The sequence below is a fragment of the Phascolarctos cinereus genome, unplaced genomic scaffold (assembly GCF_003287225.1).
Source record: "Phascolarctos cinereus isolate Bilbo 61053 unplaced genomic scaffold, phaCin_HiC Scaffold_5;HRSCAF=322, whole genome shotgun sequence".
Lineage (NCBI taxonomy): Eukaryota > Metazoa > Chordata > Mammalia > Diprotodontia > Phascolarctidae > Phascolarctos > Phascolarctos cinereus.
This window is the reverse complement of record NW_027555958.1, coordinates 131,397,613-131,419,509: the sequence shown is the minus strand read 5'-3', so window position 1 is coordinate 131,419,509 and position 21,897 is coordinate 131,397,613. Positions and strand designations below refer to the sequence as shown.

The window sequence follows — 21,897 nt, the reverse complement described above, 5'->3', positions numbered from 1 at the left end:
CACATGGAGAGTTCTCTGTTCAGACAAGATCACAGTTCTTAGCCAAATTCATAGAATCAAAGGAATTTAAAATTGAAAGAAACATTTGAGAAGTTCAGGTTGAATTTTTTTGGGGGGACTGTGAAAGGTTACAGTAATATGTTATGGAGACATCTTTACTTGATAAAGAAAGATAATTACTTGTGGACTGGTTTTGGTTATCACTAAATCCCTTCTAAAATCTGTGAACCTATGAGAAGATTTAAAAGTATTTTCTATTCAGAATCTATTTCTGCTGAATTAATCTCATCGATATTAGTTGGCCAAATTGATGTATGTATGTGTGTGTGTGTGTGTATATATATATATATATATATATATATACTTTTTTTTTTTACAGGATAGTTGTTAAAGCAAGATGAGCAAAGGTCTTTTCAAAGTTGTCAATATTGTCTTCTGCATAGTCTTCAGGCATGAACCACCCTGGATTCATGTGCTTAAATTTCTAGGGCGGAGCTATAGGAGTAAGGATGTTAACCAGAGGATGAAGACAAGGGTATAGCTTTCCTAGCCACCTGCCAGAGTATGGAATTCTACTATTAGATTTTCATTTTTCTCTTCAACTCTCGTTCTCTCTCTCCCTCTCTCTCTCTCTCTCTCCTCTCTCTCTCTCTCTCTCTCTCTCTCTCTCTCTCTCTCTCTCTCTCTCTCTCTCTCTCCCTCTTTCTCTCTAGTCATGGATCCTCATTAATCACTTGCTAAAATAAAATACTTCTGGGAGGAGTTACAAAATAAGCTATCAAGAATTTACATCTGCATAGAGGGACTCCAGGTAATGAGAGCCCCGTCCTCATAGCATCCTTTGAAGAAGGGGCTCTCACTGTCTACTCTCCCCCCCCCAAAAAAGTCAAATGACCTAAGTCAAAGATTAAAGGGAATTGAACAAAGGGTAGATAAGTTTTAATGGCAGGAGGGAACGAGAGTCCTGAATATGTATACTGAAATGCTTTTATTTGTTAATGAATATTAAGTCTACAATAAAAAGAAAATTAAAAAATAAAAGAAGTGGAATGGGGAAGTGAGGGAAAAAAAAAACCTTAGGAAGAAATAAACAGCGAGCGAGAGAACATTGTGCCCTTCCAACTAGCTGTCAGAAAGGGAGGCGAAAACACAGGAGCGCATGCGCCCGCTTCCAGGCACCGCCCCCTGCCCCCGCCCCATCGCCTTAGTTATCACCGAGCCTCCCGCGTGGGCGTGCCCTTACGTCACTCCGGAGCGCCGCGGTGCGTGCCAAGGGCGGGGGATTCGAACGGTTGGAAGAGCGCTCCGCGCTCCTAACAGGCTCGCGGAGACTTGACTCTGTGCTCCCCCTTGTTCGACCGACTCCAGTCGGCCGCCGGGTGCGGGGCTTGGGTGCCAGGCAGGAGGAAGACGAGGAGAGAATGGCGGCGGCAGTGGTGGCGGCGGCCCGGGTGTTGAAGCGCAAGGCTCCCCGAGGCTTCCTGAGGAACCTCATCAAGCGACGGAAGCCTCAGCTGCACCTCAAGTCTGGCATCGACCTGTGGGTGAGTGCTTTTCCGGCTCGGACCGAGGCGGAGGCCCGAGGTGGGTAGGAAAAGGCAAAGGAGGAGGAGAAGATGGAATGAACCCCTTCCTTTCCCCGCCCCCGCTTTGTTCCTCCCTGACCTGGGCTGCTGCAGGCCTCCCCATCCCCATTCCCTGACCCGGAATTTAGGTCTTTCCGGCCCGCCCCGTGGCGGCCGTGGGGGGTCGGGGATGGTATGGGGGTGAGGGTTGAGGGGAGGGTGAGGAAGAGTCAGCTGTTTTCCCACCAGACGTGGGAGGTTGTTCAGGCCCTCGTAGAAGTCTGTGGGAAACTAAGGAAAACTTTTCCACTTGTTTATTTACGCAATCTTTTAAGAATAGTGACTCACATCTGTTTAACGCTTTAAGGGTTACAAAGCTTTGGAATGACCATAGCCGTGTGAGGTAGGTGGTGCTGGTGATATTACCTCATTTTGCAGGTGAAGGAACTTCTGGGCCAGACAGGTCATAGAATCACAGGTTCAGAGCTCGAAGATCCTTGAAGGTCATCTCAACCCCCCCCTCCCCATTCTAAAGATGAGGAAACTGAACCCCCGTGGACCTAAATGACTTGGCCTGTGGTTGCACAGCCAGTGAGAGATAGAGCCAGGACTTGAGCGTGGTCGCAGGTTTTTTGCATCTGAAATCAGTGCTCTTTCTGCTGTACCGAGGCAGAACAGATTATCACATTTCACTTAATATATTACCTGTTGTGACAAGCTCATTTTAGTATCTTTCTTCTTAAGACTACTCCCCCCCCTTTCGTCCATTTTTGCTTCCCCTTATTCCAAAGTAGACACCTTGTCTTCTTCATTTGTGCATAACTTCATGATTTTCCTCCAGAAATCTTTGCTTAAGTCTTAAATATTTTGCTCGTTTAAATATTTTTCACTTGTTCTCAATTTCATTAAGAAGAAAAATCTTGTAAAGATTCGTATTCTTTTATTACTTGTTTTTCTGCTTTACTTTGGTTCCCCAGGCAACCTCACCTGTATGTGCCCCCTTCCAGGGGACCACTTCAAATCTGACTTCCTCAATGAAACTTTCCATCTCATGAACACCAGCTTTAGTCAATATAGGCGTCTCTCTAGCTTCTTTGAAGTTCTGTATCATTAACAATTTGTCTCATCTATGTTAGTTAATCATGCATTTGTTTGCTTTCACTTTTCCTCTTAAATATAAACTTATTTCCTAACTAGATTGTAAGTTCCTTGAGGACAGAGATAATGTTCTTTATTGTGGTACCAAGTGCTGAGCACAAAGTGTTCGCAAATACTTGACTTCTTGATTTCTGTTGCCTTGTATTCCTGTTAAAATAGGCAGTACTGACTCTTCCCTTTTTTAGTTCTTGCCTTTTTTTTTTTTTGCCTAGGGGCAGTCCTAGTAACTACATCTGTTTAATCTAAATAAATCTTGTGGCTCTCATGTGCCTCCTTTGGGTTTTTGATTTATTACAGATGAATGCTCTATGATGATTTTTGTGTGTATGTTTAATGTAAAATTTAAAAATACCGTAACAGTGAGTGGAAAAAGAAAGCTTGACCCAGTAGAACTTTTTGTGTTAAATGAGAATAGCAAACTAAACTGATGTGGTAGTGGGTATCTCTTACAAAGCCCTTTGTTATTTAATGGCTTGTCCTTTTAAATAGGGTAAAGCATTGTTTAAAAAAAAAAGAATCATAGAAAAATTTACTAATTTTTCAGTTTTAAATACCTGGGTTTCAGGTCTGCAACTCTACCTGCTGGGCTTCACCAAGGTGTCCTAACAGCACCTCAGATCAGGGTCTCTTCTCTGATTTATTTTCCTCTTTTGACTTCATTTAGCTTTCCACATTTGAAATATTGGTGTTATTTTGGGCTCTTCCTTCTCCCTTCACTCCGTCCATCCACTTAGCAGATCTTATTGATTCTACTTCTGAAACAATTTTTGAATCTTTCACCTATTCTTCTTTGTAATGTTGTTCCAACCTAACTTTCCAGATTTATTTCATGTTTTTTTTTCACATATTGTTTGAATCAAACTGGCCTACTTACTACTTTCTGAGCCAAGCTTCTCAACTTTTGCCTCCATAGGCTATTCCCCATAACTTGAATGCATTCCTTCCTCACTTCTACCTCGTAGAATTCTTAGGTTACTTTAAGTCTTAACTGAGGTACATCCTCATACCGGAAATCTTTCCTGATACTACTTTGTTAAGAACTCTCTTTGTTTAAATTATCTTTAATTTATTTATGTGGAAGTTGTATCTCCCCAGCAGGATGTAAGCTATTTGAGGATGGGATCTGTGTTATCTCTTGTGCATGGTACACAATAAACAATAAATGCTTGTTGAATTGAACTAAATAAAAAAACCTTGAGAGGTAGGTAATGCAATTATCATTTTTCCAGTTTTACAGATGGGGAAACTGAGACTAGAAGATTTAATGATTTAGCTTTACTCACTTGGCCAATAAATATCAGCTGAGACATGAACCCTGCTCTGCTGACTCTAAGTACTATGCAGATATTGAATCTAACTTTCAAGCATTTTATTGAAAATAGAGTAAAGTGAAATATTCTAAATGTATTTTACTATTTTTATGTGAATAACTGTTGAAGGGAATATAGAAAGGACTTTGTGACAGTTTCGATCTGAAAGCGTGAGCTTAATTGAATAAGACATTCATACATGATATAGCTGGATACCAATCCAAGGAAGCATACTTATTAAATTTACAGATGTCCCTAGTTAATCAACAAGAATTTTTTAAGTGAATACTGTCCTCTAGGCACTGTGCTAGACACTTGGGGTCACAAAGAGTGAAATAGTTCTACCTCCCTGGGAGTTTGGAGACAAGGTATGCATTATATGTACATATGTGGCAAAATATATACAAAGCTGATACAGGGAAATTTTAAACGGGAAGGCTTTAGTATCTGGCTTCATGCATAAGGTGGCACTTGAGCCAGATCTTTAAGGAAACCAGGAAGTCCAAGTGGCAGAATTAAGGAATAAGACAGTTTAAGAATGGGGGACAGTCAAAGATAACTGCTAAGTTGTAGGAGAACTGGGAAAGAACAAGATAAATAACAGGCTAGAATTAGGGATCAAATCTAAAAAATTTAATAGGGATAAATAAACAAGACCTGAAATTTAAAAGCATAAACTGTGCAAATATAGACTAGGACATATCTGGCTGAATAGCAGTTCAGATGGAAAAGACTGATTTCATTTGACTAACAGCTTAACAGTAGTATGTAGTAGCTGACAGGGACTAGACATATTTATATTAAAGAAGAGAAAAAAATTCAGGTGGTGGGGATTATGATGGTTTTCAAATAATTTGAAGAGACATCATTTTAAAGAAAGCTTATATATATATATATGTATGTATGTGTATGTATGTATATATGTATTTGGTATAGCTCGAGAGGGCAGAATTAGGACTTGGGTCATCATTTGCATATATTATATGGAAGTTTTATGCAGTTAGTAGCCGGTTAGACAAAACTTCAGTTAATTTTCAACTTTCAAAATTTTGTTGTTGGTTCATAAGAAAAATGAATCATCAAATATTCACAAAACCCATGTCTTTCCTCGATTCTTTTGTTTTCAAAATTCATGGGGGCCAAGAAAAAATAAAAATAATTAAAAACCCTTCAATTATTTTAGAAACCCATGATTTTATATCTATTATGTATTAGCATAAATAGTACAAATCATTAGATATATGTAATGGCAATTTTTGTTTACCCTTATCTGAAAAATGAGGGAGTTAGGTAGATTAGGTAGGATTTCTGAAATCCTTTCCATCCCTACAGTTCTGTGATTTTTAATATTTTCATGAAGGTAATTGTATTTTCCTGTAGAAACAGTGGTATCATTGGGGTTTATGTTCCTGACAAAGGACTATGCATCAAAAAATCAGATATAACTATCTCATAAAATATATAACTATAGACTTTTATATCTTAAAATTATGTTCAAAATATTAAAAATTGGCATAAATATTCTGTGACAGTGACTATACAAGAGATCCCAATGTACTGTAGAGCAGACATAAATAGAACTCTATCAATTTAATAAAAATCCAATAAATTAGTTATAATTATTGACTGTTCTTAAAATTTAGAAAGGCTTTGAGGGAATGATCTAAGTGATGCACAAATTTTTTAAATGTTGTCTAAAGAAGTTTGAATTAATGCCTATTTCTCAGATTTCATGGCAGCAAGCAGAATCATTCAAAATACTATTGAATTTGAATTTTCTCTCAAAGTTGTAGATTCACTGATTTTTCCTTTTGTTGATAGTAGTAGAGATGTTTTTTCCGCTGTGTGAATTTGGATACGTCACTTGATCTCTTTATAATGGGGATAGTAATTCATGATCTACCTACCTGACAGGGGCGGTTTTAAACCATGCTGAACTAAGAATTGGTGGGCTACAGGAACACCATCACATGGAACTGTCACAAGGGGCTCTGTACAATATATTAAATGGAGTGAAGTGTAGGAGCATATACAGTATTGATAGGCAAAATCTGGTATTGTCCATCTGCAGGTTAGGGAAGCAGATTAATGTGATGAAGGTGAAGGGAATCTTGGGGAAGAGAGATCAAGTTCAGAACCTTTTACCCTTTTGTACTCTGGGGCTTTTAGGGCCCTGGATCAATTGTCCATTTTGCCATAAAGTTAGTTAGGAAATATTTATAAATGTGAACTGCTGATAAGGCTGGTCACCTATTTCCCCATCTCTTCTTCCTCCTTAGCATATTCAGGCAAATGGTTGTCCATCTGACTAAAGCAGTGCCACCAGTAGTGTTAAATCTCTATTTCTGATTCTTTATTATGGAGAAATTGTATTTTGTTGACATACTCTCAGTTCCTTAGGAAAGTATAAAAGAAAGGAATTTAGAAAGTTGCTTTAAAAAGTATCCTTTACATGTAGAATTGTTCTAATAGGATTCTGACTAGCCTGCCATGTTACCCAGACAGCCAGAACTAAATTTAGGTGTGAATTGTACTGACTTGTCATTTTGAAACTGTTAAAGGTGAGAACTACATCTTCTAATGTAAGTAAGTGGCATATGCATACACATATTTAGGCAGATTATTTAGCAGTAGCAAAATCTTGGTTTTTGAGGTAAATTTCTTTTTCATTGACTATTTAGGATTTTTAAAGTTTTTCTTAGTATAAGTGGCATATTAACAATTTTTTGATAAAGTTCTAGGTGGTAATGACAGGGATTGAGAAGATCTTAAGAGAAGGTTCCAAAGATGTTAAAGTAAGAATGAACAAGTTGTTATTAAATGTTGAAAACCGTTAGGTATCTTTTGGGTACAATATGGGTAAAATAGTTTGTCCTATATATATAAATTAAAGACAAATTACATTCAGGAGATATGGCTACTATATTCATTCATAGGCCTCTTTAAAAGACTTGGAGAAGTAAGGAAATGACTTGGACTCCTTTCTGCATTTTCAGTTGCTGTCATTTCCCCACTATAGAAACTAATTGAAGGAACAGAATTGGTCTCTTTGTCCTTCAGCTTGAAGTTGACTTTGAAAAAAGAATTTGCATATTTTCCATTATTCTTTCCCACCTCAATTGCTTGTTACATAGTCACGGGATACATGTTTATTAACCAATGACAGTGTTAGTAGGTAAATTTTTAATGATTTTAGCAGGCTGGATTTTTTTTTCTTTTTGGTGAGGCAGTCAGAGTTAAGTGACTTGCCTAGGGTCACACAGCTAGTAAATGTCAAGTGTCTGAGACCAGATCTGAACTCAGGTCCTTCTGACTTCAGGGCCAGAGCTCTATCCATTGGGCCACCTAGTTGCCCCTGGAATATTATTCTGTTTTCAAATTGCTTTCCTTACATATAAAATTTAAGTGTTTTGTAAGCAGCTGGATGTGACTCTAGGGATTGTCTAGTACTACCTGCTCATTTTGCAAATGACAAAAGTGAAGCCCAGAGAAGTTAAGGGACTTGCTTATGGCCACACTTGATAGTGTGATAGGGCCTACTAGCAGGCCAACCTACCTTCTCTGACTACAAATCTGATGTTCTCTCTAATAGAACATGGGTTTACTACCATCTATATTCTAAAACAGTACTAGTACAATGGAAAGAACCCTAGACTTGGATTTGACTCCTGGCCTTTACCATGGGCGCATCACTCAGTCCTCTCTAGCTTTAGACTTTGTGGCTTTATATAGCATTTGCTATCTTAAGAAGTTGTTGTAGATTTAAAGGAAAAAATGAGTTCAGAAAAGGTTTAGGTAAATTCATGGATGAGAATTCCCATATGAATTAAGAGAAGTTACAGAAATTCGGGGTATATCCTTAATGTTTGAGGAGAAGCTGAAGAGCACTGTGGATAGCCGTGTTGCCCCCTTCCTGAGACCCTCTACTACCCAGCCCTTTCAGCCCCTCTTATCCAGGGGAGCAACTGTTGTGGAAATGCAGCCTGATAATGGCCGTGGCACCTGCTGTAGCCCCTACTTTCTTGGTACTGTCAAATGGTTCAACATCAGAAATGAAAATTGTTTTATTAATGAGAATTATAGTAAAGATCACGTGACTTGCAGGGGCAAACCTCCCATATGTGTTTTCTCTCCCTATTTGAATGTGAGCTTTTTGAGAGCCCAGATTATTCTATTTTATATTATTATTGCTTAAAATAGTGCTTTACATCTAGTAGGCATTTAATGTATGCTTTTTAATTCATTCTAACTACACTCACTCATAATTGCCTCGGTCATGGTTCACTGACTGTTTAGTCTTTGAGCCTGACCTAGTGTCCTGCTTTATCACACTTTCATGGTCATCCTGAAAAATTGAGATATTTTTCTATGCTGATTCAATAGTTGATCAGAAGTTTCAGCCTCCCTCTGCTTCATTGCTTCTAGAAGATGGAATGAGTACTGCTCACTGAGTTTCAGCTCATCTTCAAAGTCACTGCATTGAAGATCTTTGCTTATGTTGATGAAAATTTTTTTTATTGCTAGATTTTCCTATTTTAAAAAATGGCTAATGTAGACTGCATATTTTTCACTTGTTCTCAATTTCATTAGGAAGGAAATTCTTGTAAAGCTGTGTACACTTTCATTACTTGTTTCTTCGCTGTAGTTTGTTTCCCTAGCTATCTCACCACACAACTGCATCATTTTTTTTTTAACGGATCTCTTTTATCATCTTACTAAACTTTGCGGAACTTTTATTTCTTTTAAACTCATGTTTTCCTTTTTCCTGGCATTCTTCCATAGCTAGTATTCTTTCAGATTCTTTTCATCTTAATCCACTGAAATAATTTGCCACCTCCTGTTCTTTTGTATCGTTTAGTTGCTCTTCTTTTCTATTCCTGTCTTGTGAACAACATGGGTCTTTACTTTGGGACCCATTTCATCGTGCCATTTTTACAGTCTTACTGTCCTGTGAGCATTTCTGCTGTGAAAACTATTTAACTTCCCATTAGTACCAGAAGAAATCATTCTTAGTAAACAAGTTTGAGTGGACTTTTTGTGAAACTATTTTAAATATCAGGAAAATGTTTCTGAATGTGGAGACTAGGCAATTGTTTATCAAATGATTCTGAGTATTTTGTAGAGTAACATTTCAAATCAGTACCTAGTAAATCATATCATTTGAAGGAAATTTTTGGCCTTTCAGAAGTGTTGTTTTTGAAATTTGAATTGACCAAATTTATCCTTGCTGTTGATATATAGTAATCTGATTTCATTGAATATGATTGTATTGCTACTTTTGTTTGAAATGTTCTCGTGGTCATAGTTCAAAAATTAAGCAGATATAAAATAACTTGGATAGTTTGCAAAGCAGATTGTGAGACTGGACAATTAACTAGGATTTATATTTATAGAAAATATACATCATTAGGCAGCAGTTATTTAATATACATATAGTTGCATTAATTCAGTTCAACAAACATTTAAGTATGTACTATGTGCAATGCAGTAAACTTAGTGCTGGCAATACAAAGATAAAAACTGCCTCCTTTTGAGAAGCTTATATTGTGAGTGAGTTCAGGTATATAGCATATACACAAATAAGCACATGTGAAATAATTTGAAGAGTAAAAGGCAAGTAAAAGGTACAGTTGAAGGAGTACTGTATTTAGTGTTTGAAGGCTTTCTATCTGGGCAAGTCACTTGGCTTCTATGGGTTTCTATTTGCTCATCTCTAAAATGATGGAGTTGTGTTACATGATCTCTTAGGCCCCTTCCATTGCTACATTTTTATGAACTCTTGTAGTCGAATAACTGAATCCTTTAAATTAGGTTTAAAGTAGATCTGCCTTACCGAACTGAAGTGAGTAGCTTTAAAAAGATTTAAAAGTGGTTAAAATGATTTCATGATAATGCCAAAGGTGTCTCTTTAGGTTCTAAGTCTAGACTGGAAGGGAATTCAGAGGCCATCTGATCCAGTCCTTTCATTTTTAAAATGAAAAAAATTGAGGCTCATAAAAGTTTTTAGGAATTATTATTCCTTAAAAAAATTGTTAAGTAATATGAATCAATGTCAGATCGGGAGTTTAGGACCTGGGTTAAAATCCTAGCACTACCACTTATTTTCCTGTATGACCTGGGCAAATCATTTAATTTCTCCAGGTCTTGGTTACTGTTAATAGGATTTGGGGTTTGTAATAAAAAGGAAAAGGCAATGTGATTCAATTAAAACTGCTGGATTTGATGTTAGAATTTAAATCTGGTCTTTGCTTCTTACTATGTAACCTTGGGCAAATCACTTACTTTCTCTGGGTTTCAGTTTATTTCATCTCTAAGAGGAAGGGTTTGATTAGATAACCTTTAAGTTACTTTTAAGTTCTAAACTTTTATTATTTAGAGTCATTCATCAATTGCTTATTAAGAGTTACTGTATTAGGACAGAAGCAAACATTGTATAAGATCTTTACCCTCCTAGAACTTAGAATTTTCTGTGTCAAATGGAAAGAGTACTGGACCGAATCATTAAGACATGAATTTTTATTCCTGGCTCTGCCTCTTAATTGCCTTATGATTTGGATTCTGAGTAACTTGGAAAATGATGCTACCAATAACAGGAATATTTGTTGGGTGGATCATATGAAATAATGCACATGAAAACACTTTGAAAACCAGAGCAGTATCCATGTGTAATAAGGTATTTATTTCAGTATATGAACTAATTTTTTAAGTACTTACAGAAATTTTTAAAATTTTCTCTTTATAAGGTACACTTGAACTGTTTACTATTTCTTCATCGATTAGCAGAAGAAACCAGGATGCAGGCTTTTCAGAACAAGAGTAGGATAATTAAGGACAAGCATATTATTGCTGCAGCAAAGGTAACAATAAAACTGACTTTCTTTTCTTGGGCACTAAGAGCATGGAATAGGTCAACTGTCCCTGCTTCCTCCTTTATCCCTCAGCCTCTGGATAATTGTCCCTCAATTAATAGTAGTTGATGGAGTCGTAGCTTGTGTTCAGCATATTACTGAATTTAAATTGAAGTTGTAATAAATTAGATTTTCCATATTCACATAGTTTTGTCATAGGTGGGGAAGTTAAGAAATACCTACAGGGTTCAAAAATAAACTGGCTTTGTACTAATTTAGGAGAAAAAAATTTGATTTTTTTTTGGTCATTTTAATTCTAACAGCACTTTGACATAATAAAATTATGCACTTATATGGTATAACTAAGATAACAAAACTCACATTCATAGATTACATCAAAACATACATATATTCTCCTTGATCACGAGAAATATTTTTTAATGTTTACTTAATTTTTAAACTGGGAGTCAAGATTATAGCTGCATAAACTTGTGAAGGATATTTATATGACAAAGAAGCTACTTCTTCCTAAATTCATTTTTTCATAATATTCCTACCTAAACTTAATCTCTGGGCATAGTTCCATTTGATGTTTGGGTGAAGGTGAAGTCAATGTGTGTCCAGATATTTTAAATCTCATTCTATTGCTGGGAAAAGTATGATCATAGAAGCCAGCTGCACATTTCTGGACATAAAAGTGGGATGGTTTTAATCTCTTCAAGGTGTTTTTTTTTCCTTTTTTAATTGAAAACAGAGGCTGTAATTTAAAATATAGGTATAATTCAGTTATGCAACAAATTATTTTCTATTTCTTGAAAAGTTGTATAAAAGTTAAATATTATAAATTAAATTCTTAGTATACAGGAGAATCTTTAAGGAAACCTGAACTTTTATAAATTGAAGACTATTTTTGAAATGCAGATAATCACAAATCACAACAGTTTTGCAAAATCAGAATTTTGTTTGTTTTTAGTGTGCCTTATCTGTAGAATTCAAGAGACTTTTAGAGGAAAATTGTTCTTGTTGTACCTTTTGGCGTAAGGTTTACATATTAAAGAAATAATACTTTTCTTTTCTTTTTGACAGGTGATTTTAAAGAAGAGCAGGGGTTAGAACCTAAAGACCGTATCATATGAAACTGTATAATATATTCTCTCATTAAATGTTAATAAGGAAGTGTGCTTTTTAACAACTTTTTAAAATGTGGAACATTAGCTACATAGATTGGGCAAGCTTTTGTACTCTGGTGTTGAATTTGTATACTAGATATATTCATTTATTCATTCTACAAATGTTTATTAAGCATTTCTACATTGTTATTTCTTAGTGAAAGTACAAAGATAAATAGAACATAACTGTTTTCATAATTGGCACATAAGCTTCTGAGTGTACTTGTGGTATACTTGTAATGACAGGAACACAAATATTCAAATAAAATATCATAAAGACTTTAACACTTTTATGAGGCTCATGGTTTTTTTTAAAGGTGGCCAGTGTTGGTTTTTAAAGTTGAAACTTAAAATTTCTTGCCATTGCTAAGTTTTATGTTTTTTTCTTTGAAAATAAAAATGATTGCTTACTATATTAAATAACCTGAAGAAATTTTTTTAGGATCAAATGTCTTTAATAATTTAAGTATAGTCTGAGTTTTTAAAAAAAAAACCCTTAAAATTTGGAGAAAGATAATGTATCATATTCAAAATATATGTGAAGGTTTTATTATTTTGCTGAATTTTTTGAGGATAAGGACTAAAACTGTGATTTTATTGGTTTAAACAGGAGGAAACTCCTACCAATTCAGGTTAGTGCCTTCTGTGCAACTCAGAGTCTTACTAAATTGTACAGAGAACTGAGTGCTTAAGTGACTTGCTCAGAGTTACAGAACCAAGGCTACGTGATAACATGTCATAGGTTGAACCCTAGCCTTCTAGGCTCTGAGGCTAATTCTCTATCCATTATTGCATGCGGAGTATTTCAGAGGGTTTTCATTTTGGTGACTTGGGAAGCGAACGATATGATTTTCAGTAATGTACAAAACTTAACCTGTTACAAAAATATGAACATTTGACATATGTCTACAAAAAAGCTTAAGTCCTTCTTTATTCAGATTTTTTTAAAGATAAAATCAATAAAATGACCCTTTCCTACCACCTAAAGCTTCTATATAAGACCCTGGGCAAGTATGTAACTTCTGTTTGTTTCAGTTTCTTCAACGGGTAAGATGGGGATAATAATAGCACCTACTTCTCAGGGTTGTTTGTGACAATCAAATGAAATATAATATCTGTAAAGTGCTTGGGACTGTGCCAGACACATAGTAGGTGCAATATAAATGCTTATGCCCCTCCTTCCATGTAACTTGTGTCTGGCCTTCTGTAAATGTGAGTAATAGGGCTTCTGACTCTAGTAAAAGTATTTGAAGGAACAAGTGCACATTGGGTACAGAATACTTTCACCCCACAAAATATTCAGATGACCCAGAGGACTTATAGGAGCCCCAATTTAAAAAGCATATAAAATGGTTCCTCACAATCAATATAGTTCTTCCTCTTTTGTGAATACTATTCTCTGCCATGGTCTCAAAGCCCTCATTGCCCTTCTGATTCAATGTTACTGTAGTTGAAATTCACCTTGAAAAGGAAGTCAGTTTGGAGTTCACAGTGGGGCAACACATGCATCCTTGGCTCTCTCAGCACTTTAGAGTGACTTGTTGGTTTGGTTTCCTGGAAGATTTTGAGCTGCTGGGCAGGCAACTCCCTTCTATCAGATATGCACTGTCCAAATAGCCCACTTTCCTAGTGAGGGTTGGCAGGATCCAGATTCCTTTATACCCCACATTATGGTTGTAGTCTCTTACTGTCCCTCCAATTGAAGGGGCCACATGGGTGTTGCTCTTCTTTCTCTAAAAATTATGGTGTTTTAGAAACTCTTCTAAGTAGATCTTTAAATTCTTGGTTATTCTTCAAGGCAATGATTAAGGATGGTACTGCCCAGATCTTGTGATTTATATAATCATAGATTTAGAACTAGAATGGACTTTGGAGGTCATCAGGTACCACTGACCTCCCATCTTCCTTCCCACATTTTATAGAAACAGAAGCAGACTGTGAGAGTGACAGGTGTTTTATTTTTGACTCTTAACTCCAGTGATCTATCCAATGTGGCATTTAGTTGCTGCAGTAACATTAGTGTGAAAATTCATTCCAATGGTATAGTCAGGCAGTTCTTGTGTAATTTTGTCTCACTTGTCTGGGATATTGAAAAGTTAAGTGACTTGCCTCTGGTCACATTGTTGAATGTATCAGAAGTACAACATGAATTCATGTCTTCCTGATGCCTGTATACCATGCTTCCTCTTATAATCTATGATGAAGAAAGTAAATGAAGTTGTTTTTCAAGATCTCTGAAAGTTACATCACAGAAAGAAGATAGACAATGCTGGTGTATCCATCTTCAATTATACAATGGAAAATTTCCATTTACTTGCCTAGAAAATATGAAAATATTTCAGTATGTATTATAAGATTAATTTTAATGGAATTCTTTCCACAACTTGTTCCCTGGCTATTTAGCAGCTGGACATCTCCTGATGTTCTTTCTTAGAACGGTACAAGTAAACAGATAATGGCAAATACCAACCCAACCCTTTGCCTCCCACTATCACTGACTATTCTTCTTTTGTGTGTTTTCATTGGCAGAACACCAAAAAGATGTGGGATCACATCCTAAGTTATAATATAAATGAATTGAAAAATCTTTATTTTATTTTACAGCCAATTTTTCAGGAATATATCCATTATCAATTCATGTAAATTTATGTAAATATGTAATTTATGTAATATATTCCTGGTGCAAGCAGGAAAACTAAAGTACTTATACAGATTATAGATTGTATGCCAAGACTGCAGTATAGTTCTTCCATTTTTGTTGGAATTGAAGCAACATATTGGGAGTAGTAGTCTAAATTGAAGGAAATAAATTTACCAGGCTATTGCTTTTCGTACCTTAAGGATCCATATCTGGCATTGTTAAAAGAGAGCTTTGCTTGTTTAATGAATGTGTTCAACAGATTTTTCTGAGACTTGCTTTTAAGACCCAGAATGGAATACTTAACCAAATTTCTGATAAATTTAACCAAAGGAAATAGCAATGTTAGCAGCATTGGACATAGATTCTAGGAAGAAGTGTGGATTTTTGGGAATTATAAATTCCAGTTATGTAAATATGAGGATTTATCATACTTAAGTTAAAATTCTCTTCTTGCAAAATACTGGAAAGCAAATATGTCATATAGTAGTTGAAGGGAGCAAGACTGTTATTGGAGGGTGAAGGCAAGGATAATATTGGAGTTGGAAGACACTTATAAAGTCATTGAGTTTAACCCATATCTGAACAAAAATGCCCTCTAAAACACTACTTAGCTCTAATAGTGTGGAAGAAAATTCCTCTCCTTAATTTAAGCTTACATCTGTCTCTTAATGTAGCAATTATTTATTAAAAGCTATGAACTCAATTATTCACAAAGCACTTTGTACTCTCACTCATGGCTCCAAGTTCTGCCCTATGAAGCCAGTCATAAGAAGTCTTAATTTTTCTTTCATGTAGTAGCCTGTACCTTAGTTCCCTGATAGAAATTTTTTTTGTTCTAGTCTTTCAAGACCAAAGATTTTTATCTGCAGAGAAATAAACAAAACCACAATTGAGTGTTTTTATTATCTATTGACTTACCCTTGTCCCTTCACCCATGACAGAAGCCCTTCTACTTTATTTGAACCTATTTTCTTTGATTTAGCTTAAAAACAATCGTTTTTATTGTCGTTAGCATTTCGTACCTTGCTTTCCTCAGCTCATTCTGAACTTTTAACATTCCTAAAACTTCTTTGCCTAGACCATGCTACACTTTAGGTATTCATCCTCCCTTAACTCCCCATGTTTTCCTCTTCAGTAAATAACTTTAAAAAAAAATCTGTGGTGGCAGATGACAACTCCATCCACCTTTTTTTTTTTTTAGACTGCTCCTCCTTTTGATATTTTCTTCAAGAAGGCTTTGCTGATTCCTTGGTTGTTAGCCCTCTACTCATGATTATTTATTTTGTGTATATCCTTATTTTGTGTGAACATGTATCTTCCAATAGATTATAAGTTTCTTGAGAACAGAGGCTGTCTCACTTTGTCTGCAGTGCCTGCCTAGCACAATTCCTTACTCAGCAGTAGCCTGTGATGACTAATGACCACCTGGGTTTTTTTTTCCAGCCCAAATCCCCCAAAGGTGGCTGTCAGGGGTCTTTATGCACAAGTGATAATTCCATGATCCCTCCCTAGAGGACCATGCAACATCAGATAACACCCCTTGAATATTCTCTCAAGGGGAGGAATAGCAAAGAGAACAGAAAAATTTATGTAAAAGGAGGGAGTCCAGGACTCTTAGGGACCATTGTGATTGTGTTTTACTTTCTTAAAGACCTTTTCAATCCTCTCAGTTATACTGAAGCTCATTCAATCACATTATTCCATGAGCAGCTTGGGCAAGTGGGCAGTGCAGTGGATAAGAGTGCTGAGCTTGGAGGCCATAGGACATAAGTTCAAATGTGACCTCAGATACTTACTAGCTATTTGACCCTGGACAAGTAATTTAATGTTGTTTGCCATTTCCTCATCTGTAAAATGAGCTGAAGGAAATGGCACACCATTCCATTATCCTTGCCAAGAAAACCCCAAATGGAGTCATGAAGAGTCTAAGTGACTGAACAACAAATCATCTTAGCATTGAGCTTTACTGCCACTGGAAGCCCATATTTAAATAGCATGGGATTAATCACAGCCCCTCAATTGGACTTCCTGTTTTAAACTTTGCATGTTACTCACTTTACCACCTAATACTCTAATGCTCCTCTTTTCTGTTTACATTTCATATCCATGCCCAGTGGCAAGATACAGATCAGAATGAGTTGAGATGGCCCTGGATGCAGTGGGAGACCTAAGCCTTTTTAAGCTAAGGTCTTAACAGGTCTCAGTTTGACTGAGGCATTGCCCATTCAGTGAATAAAGCTAGGTAAGAAATGAGGCAGAGAATGGACTCTTTTATGTAGTTAAAAAAAATCAATCTGGGAGGTGAGGACCTTCAGGGTTTCTGGCTAAAACAGAAACCATTGCTGAGGAGAAAGTGAGGCTGGTGACTTTGCACAACCCTCCATCACTTAAATCCACTTTACTTGCTATCACCTCTCAGATGTCATTGACCTCTTTGAGAAGGAAGGACAAATAACAATAATATCTGTGTATGTAAAGCTTGGCTCAGTTTTATTTAGCTTATGGAAATAGTATAATTTCAAGATAGAATCAGGCTTGAAATTAAATTTAAAAGTGATAAAGATCTATCAATATTATTTCAACAAAATTGAAATAATAGTGTTCTCACAGCAAGAGGTATTAAACATGTATTAAACTTCCAGTGAATTCAATGTTTTGTACTAATACTTCACAAATCGGTGTACTGTATTCCACATACAGTGATCAAGATAAATTAGTATTCTTTACTATTCATCTCTCATTTTTCAATATTATGTAACAATACCAACTGCACTCTGGATCCAATGGACTGGTGTACTGCATTCTCTTCCTCTCCATTAAAGAAACTTTCTACTCAGGACCCAGGAGGGTATGAGTTGGGTTCAGTCCTTGGGGAGCCTAGCCTCTAATGAAAGAGGCTGTATTTTGTTGTTTGTTTGCTTTTCTATTCAACTTTTTATGTTCCTGCCTTGGAGTCTAGGGAAAAAATAAAGTTTAACTAATTTAATTCATCTATTTAATTCATATCTCCAAAAGAGGAGGGTAGAAAATACTCAGTGTATGATGTTAATCCTGTGTGGGTCATGACACATAAGAAAAATGTTAAGCACAAAGATAAGTTCGCATTGACAAAAGACTTAAAAACAATACAGTAACATAAAAAACTGATGCTTTCCTGAGAGGTCTATACTTAAATCTATCAAGACAAAGCAATTTATGGGGCTGTTAAATCAGGATTTTATGTCTCCTCGTTTTTGCACTCTCTCAACAGCTCTTTTCCAGGTCTAGGTCTTGTGGCAAGCCACACTTGGGCTTGGACTTCTTCCTTTGGTTGTCATCCTTGCTAATTCAGAAACTACTCATTTTGCTAGTCAGCTCTGACTAAGGGACTCAGAATCTCTGACCTCTTGAACTCATAAGGCTGCCTCTAAGACTGGATGCATTTTTTATGGGATCATTGTTTGATCAGGTTTGTTCTGGGAAGAAAACAAAGTGAAAACAGCAGCTAGCAATCTGAGCTCCAGTATCAGACTACCCCAAATCAACTCATGTGCTTTATGGGCCATGTATTTATAGCTCTCCCTTTCTGCTGTGGTAAGGGGAAAGGGTAAGCCTTGCTCTGTATAGGAAGTCCAGGGAGAGAGAACTACTTGTCATAAATTCCAGAGATAGGAAGAAAACAAGTCAGAATCAGTCACTCCTTTAAAATGTTTTAGACTATCCCCCACTGCTGAATTAGGTAAGGACTGATAAAGGGATTGCTTCACCATTCTAAGGGGCCTGAGTTTTTCAATGCTGAGTCAGCATGTGTAGTAAACCAGAAGGCTCTGCATATGTTCTGTGAGGCACAATCCTTTTTACACTTATTAATTCTTAAAAACTTTTGATATTATAATATTAATTTATTGTAGATATTATTACTGAGATTTCACTTTAGAGATTTTTCTAATTAGATTTTTTTAAGGCAGCACCTTATCACTTCTTCAGTTCTTAATTACTTCAATGGATCTGTAATCTTAATCCACTCGTGCTTTGTCATGCTTTTATTTTTGTAGACGAAAAGGATTAGAAGGGACCTTAGAGAATGAAATGAGACATATGCGACTCATTTAACAGTTAATAGTTACTTAGCCATAACAAAGGAAAGTTATATAAGGAGGTTATGCATTGAGGATGTTGGAAGTTGTATCTTTCTAGTGAAGCTCTGATGCTAATGATTTGCCTATTGTGGTCTACTAGTAGCTAGTTGGCACGGTGAATAGAATGCCCGGCCTGGAGTCAGGAAGACCTGAGTTAAAATTTAGCCTCAGACATTTAATAGCTTTGTGACCATGGGCTAGTCACTTAACTGGGTTTGCTTCAGTTTCTTCATCTGTAAAATGAGCTTGGGAAGGAAATGGCCAACCATTCCAGTATCTTTGCCAAGAAAACCCTAAATAAGGTCCTGAAGAACTGGACACAAAGCCAAACATTAGAGCAGAACTGAAATTTCTCATTTGTTTTTGCTCAGGTCACCAGGAAGTAGTGTCTACCACCAGAACCTATAGTCCCCTCGAGGATATTTTCAATATCTTTTAAGGAAATACTAGGTTAACTTGCATAAAGGCAAGGGAGTTAGGATGTTGTTCCCACCAGTACCTCATTTCTTTTACATCCAGATGAGGAACCCAAGGATCATGAGAAAAGTGACTTAAAAGGTCATATAGGCAGTGAGTGGCAAGGCTAGAATTGAAACTGAGGTCCCATGACTCCCAAATCAGTGTTTTTTCTACCATGATACATGCCATCCATGTTCTCCCCTAATTCTTCCGAATAAGACCTACTCAATGTGCTAGAGGCCTCCCTCTTGCTCTGTTAACATTCCATAGGTGCTATAGCACTTAGACTGTCCATCTTATTTGTTCACTTCTTGCTACACAGAAAAATTTCCTTTTCTGACCATACTTTGGGCATTTCAACCCTCCTTTGCTATAACTTTGCAAATAATTCCAGAGGGGCTTATTTCCTGGGAATTTTACAATAGATGAATGATTCCATCCCTTTTATTCTTTTTTCAAATAAAATTTTACTGCTTTCCTTTGTTTTTCCATCATCTGTGTTTCCCAATACATTCCATTCCCCACCCCTTCCCAGAGCATTATCCTGAAAGAATGAAAAAGAGGGTGGGGGGAGAAGGGAAACGATTCAGCAAAACTAACTAAAACTGCAAAAAGTGATATTTTGGACTGTGTTCCATACCAAAGTACCCAGCCACTGCAAAGAAACTGGGAAAGTGCCTTATTATTTCTCTTCTTTGGGGCCATGCTTAGTTATTATAATTTCACATCATTCAATTTGAATTGCTTTGTTTTCTTTCCATTTAGGTTGCCGTAGTCATTACTTATGTTGTATCACTGGTTCTGCTTAGTGCACTTTGCACCATCAGTTCACATGTACTCTCAAATTCATAATTCTTACAGTGAAATTTCTATTACATTCATATACCACAATTTGTTTAGCCATTCTGTAGTCAATTGGAGATCTATCTTATTTCCAGTTCTTTCCTACTACAAAGAGTGCTGCTATAAATATTTTTTGATCTGTATGAGATCCTTATATCATTAAACCTCCTTGAGATATATGATTATCAGTGGGATCTCTAGGTCAAAGGATAGAGACGTTGTACATTTTTAGCATAATTATAATTGTTTTCCAGAATTATTCCTTTTATTATTGTTACTATTTCAGAGGGTAATATCACAAGATATTCTGATCCTGTTCACAAATCCTTGGGGTTCACTTTTTTGGGAACTCTGACTTCCCAGTGCAGTGATTATAACATGTAATAAATCTCTTCTTTGGCTCAGACATTTTTTACCTCTGAAATATTGCATATTTGTTCTGGCAAAACTACAGAGAAATATTACCATCAAATAGCAATAAACATACTTGTGAAAAATATTAATATATTTGTTTGTGGAAACATCATTCTGATACAAATCATTCAATTAAATTCTCTTCTCCTCTTGAGTACCTAAAATTAGGATCTTGGGTGAAAGTGACCATTTGATCCAAAAATGTATGTTGTGGTGGGCATTTTAGACATATTTCAGTCTGGTTTCATGATTATAGGAAATTTGTATTTCTTCTGATGCTCTGAAGGTACAAGAACATCCTCCAGCTATTCTTTGGAATTAAGTAACTGAAATGTGGTCATTTTAGTGTCTTCACAATATTTAAAGCTAGGAAGAGTCTGAAAGCATATTTATTCCAACTTCTCCATTTTACCGATGAAGAAATTGAAACCCAGAGAGGGGCTTATATATCCTATGGGTAATCTGTTGTTCTTAAATCCTTTTTCTTTCTCACAAAATGGAAGGTATGTCCATCTTACATACAATTTTTCAGAGTCTTGGTAATTGGTATAAATTATACACGATCTACTTAAAAATCTTTAAACACTTAAGATCTCATTAAATCCTAAATGTTCATGATTTTTGTTTTCTTTTTGCCATGCATAAAATTAAAATGTTTATGTCAATTTTATTTTATTTATTTTTGAAGTTTATATGAAATATTTTCTAATTTCTTTTAAAAATAACTATATTTACTACGTAATTTCTGCAACTAAATATTTTTATTTGGGAATTAATTTTTAACTTTTATGCAGAAAGTTTCATTTTAATGAAACTCGTATGAGAAAAACAATAATTTTCACATTAAAAATAAATTGGTTGTGTATTGAAACTGTTTGATCTGTGCATGGAATTTGTTATAATCAGTATTGCCATGAAAATTAGAGCTATGTTGTTAGTGTTATTGCAGGCACATTCCAAATAATTACATTGTGAAAAACATTTATTGCAATATGGCTTTTACAGCTAAAAACAAATTTTTGCCATATGATTGTTCAGCAGATGATGATGGTGGATACGGACCATTTGGGAGGAAATAGTTTTTGTGCTTTGCTGTGTGCATTTGCTTAATAGTTTTTTAAAAATGTATTCCTTTATCTTTCTATAATCTTTTTTCTTTTGAGGATCATAGCTTTAGAACTGGAGGGGACCCTAAAGATGATTTAATTCAATACTCTCATTTTACAGATGAGGAATTAAGATTCAGAGATGGTAAGTGATTTGTCCAAGATCATATAGGTTTTAAGAAACAGAATTAGGATTTGAACCCAGGTCCTTTGACTCCAAATTCATTCCTTTTTGTATTGTTCCATATAAAAGAAATGAGCATATA

At 35.9% G+C, this 21,897-nt stretch overlaps 1 protein-coding gene across 2 annotated transcripts; it reads left to right on the top strand.

Moving 5' to 3' along the window:
- Positions 1–1,227: 1,227 nt before the first annotated feature.
- Positions 1,228–12,335, top strand: CENPW (centromere protein W). 2 transcript variants are annotated; one of them, XM_020987177.1, is made up of 3 exons: positions 1,228–1,584; positions 10,777–10,890; positions 11,968–12,335. In XM_020987177.1, the coding sequence occupies exons 1-2, from the start codon at positions 1,422–1,424 to the stop codon at positions 10,851–10,853; spliced, it is 240 nt and encodes a 79-aa protein (XP_020842836.1). In that variant the 5' UTR covers positions 1,228–1,421; the 3' UTR covers positions 10,854–10,890; positions 11,968–12,335. The 2 variants fall into 2 exon arrangements, with proteins under 2 accessions (XP_020842836.1, XP_020842835.1); XM_020987176.2 differs by having other exon boundaries at positions 1,234–1,544.
- Positions 12,336–21,897: the final 9,562 nt, after the last annotated feature.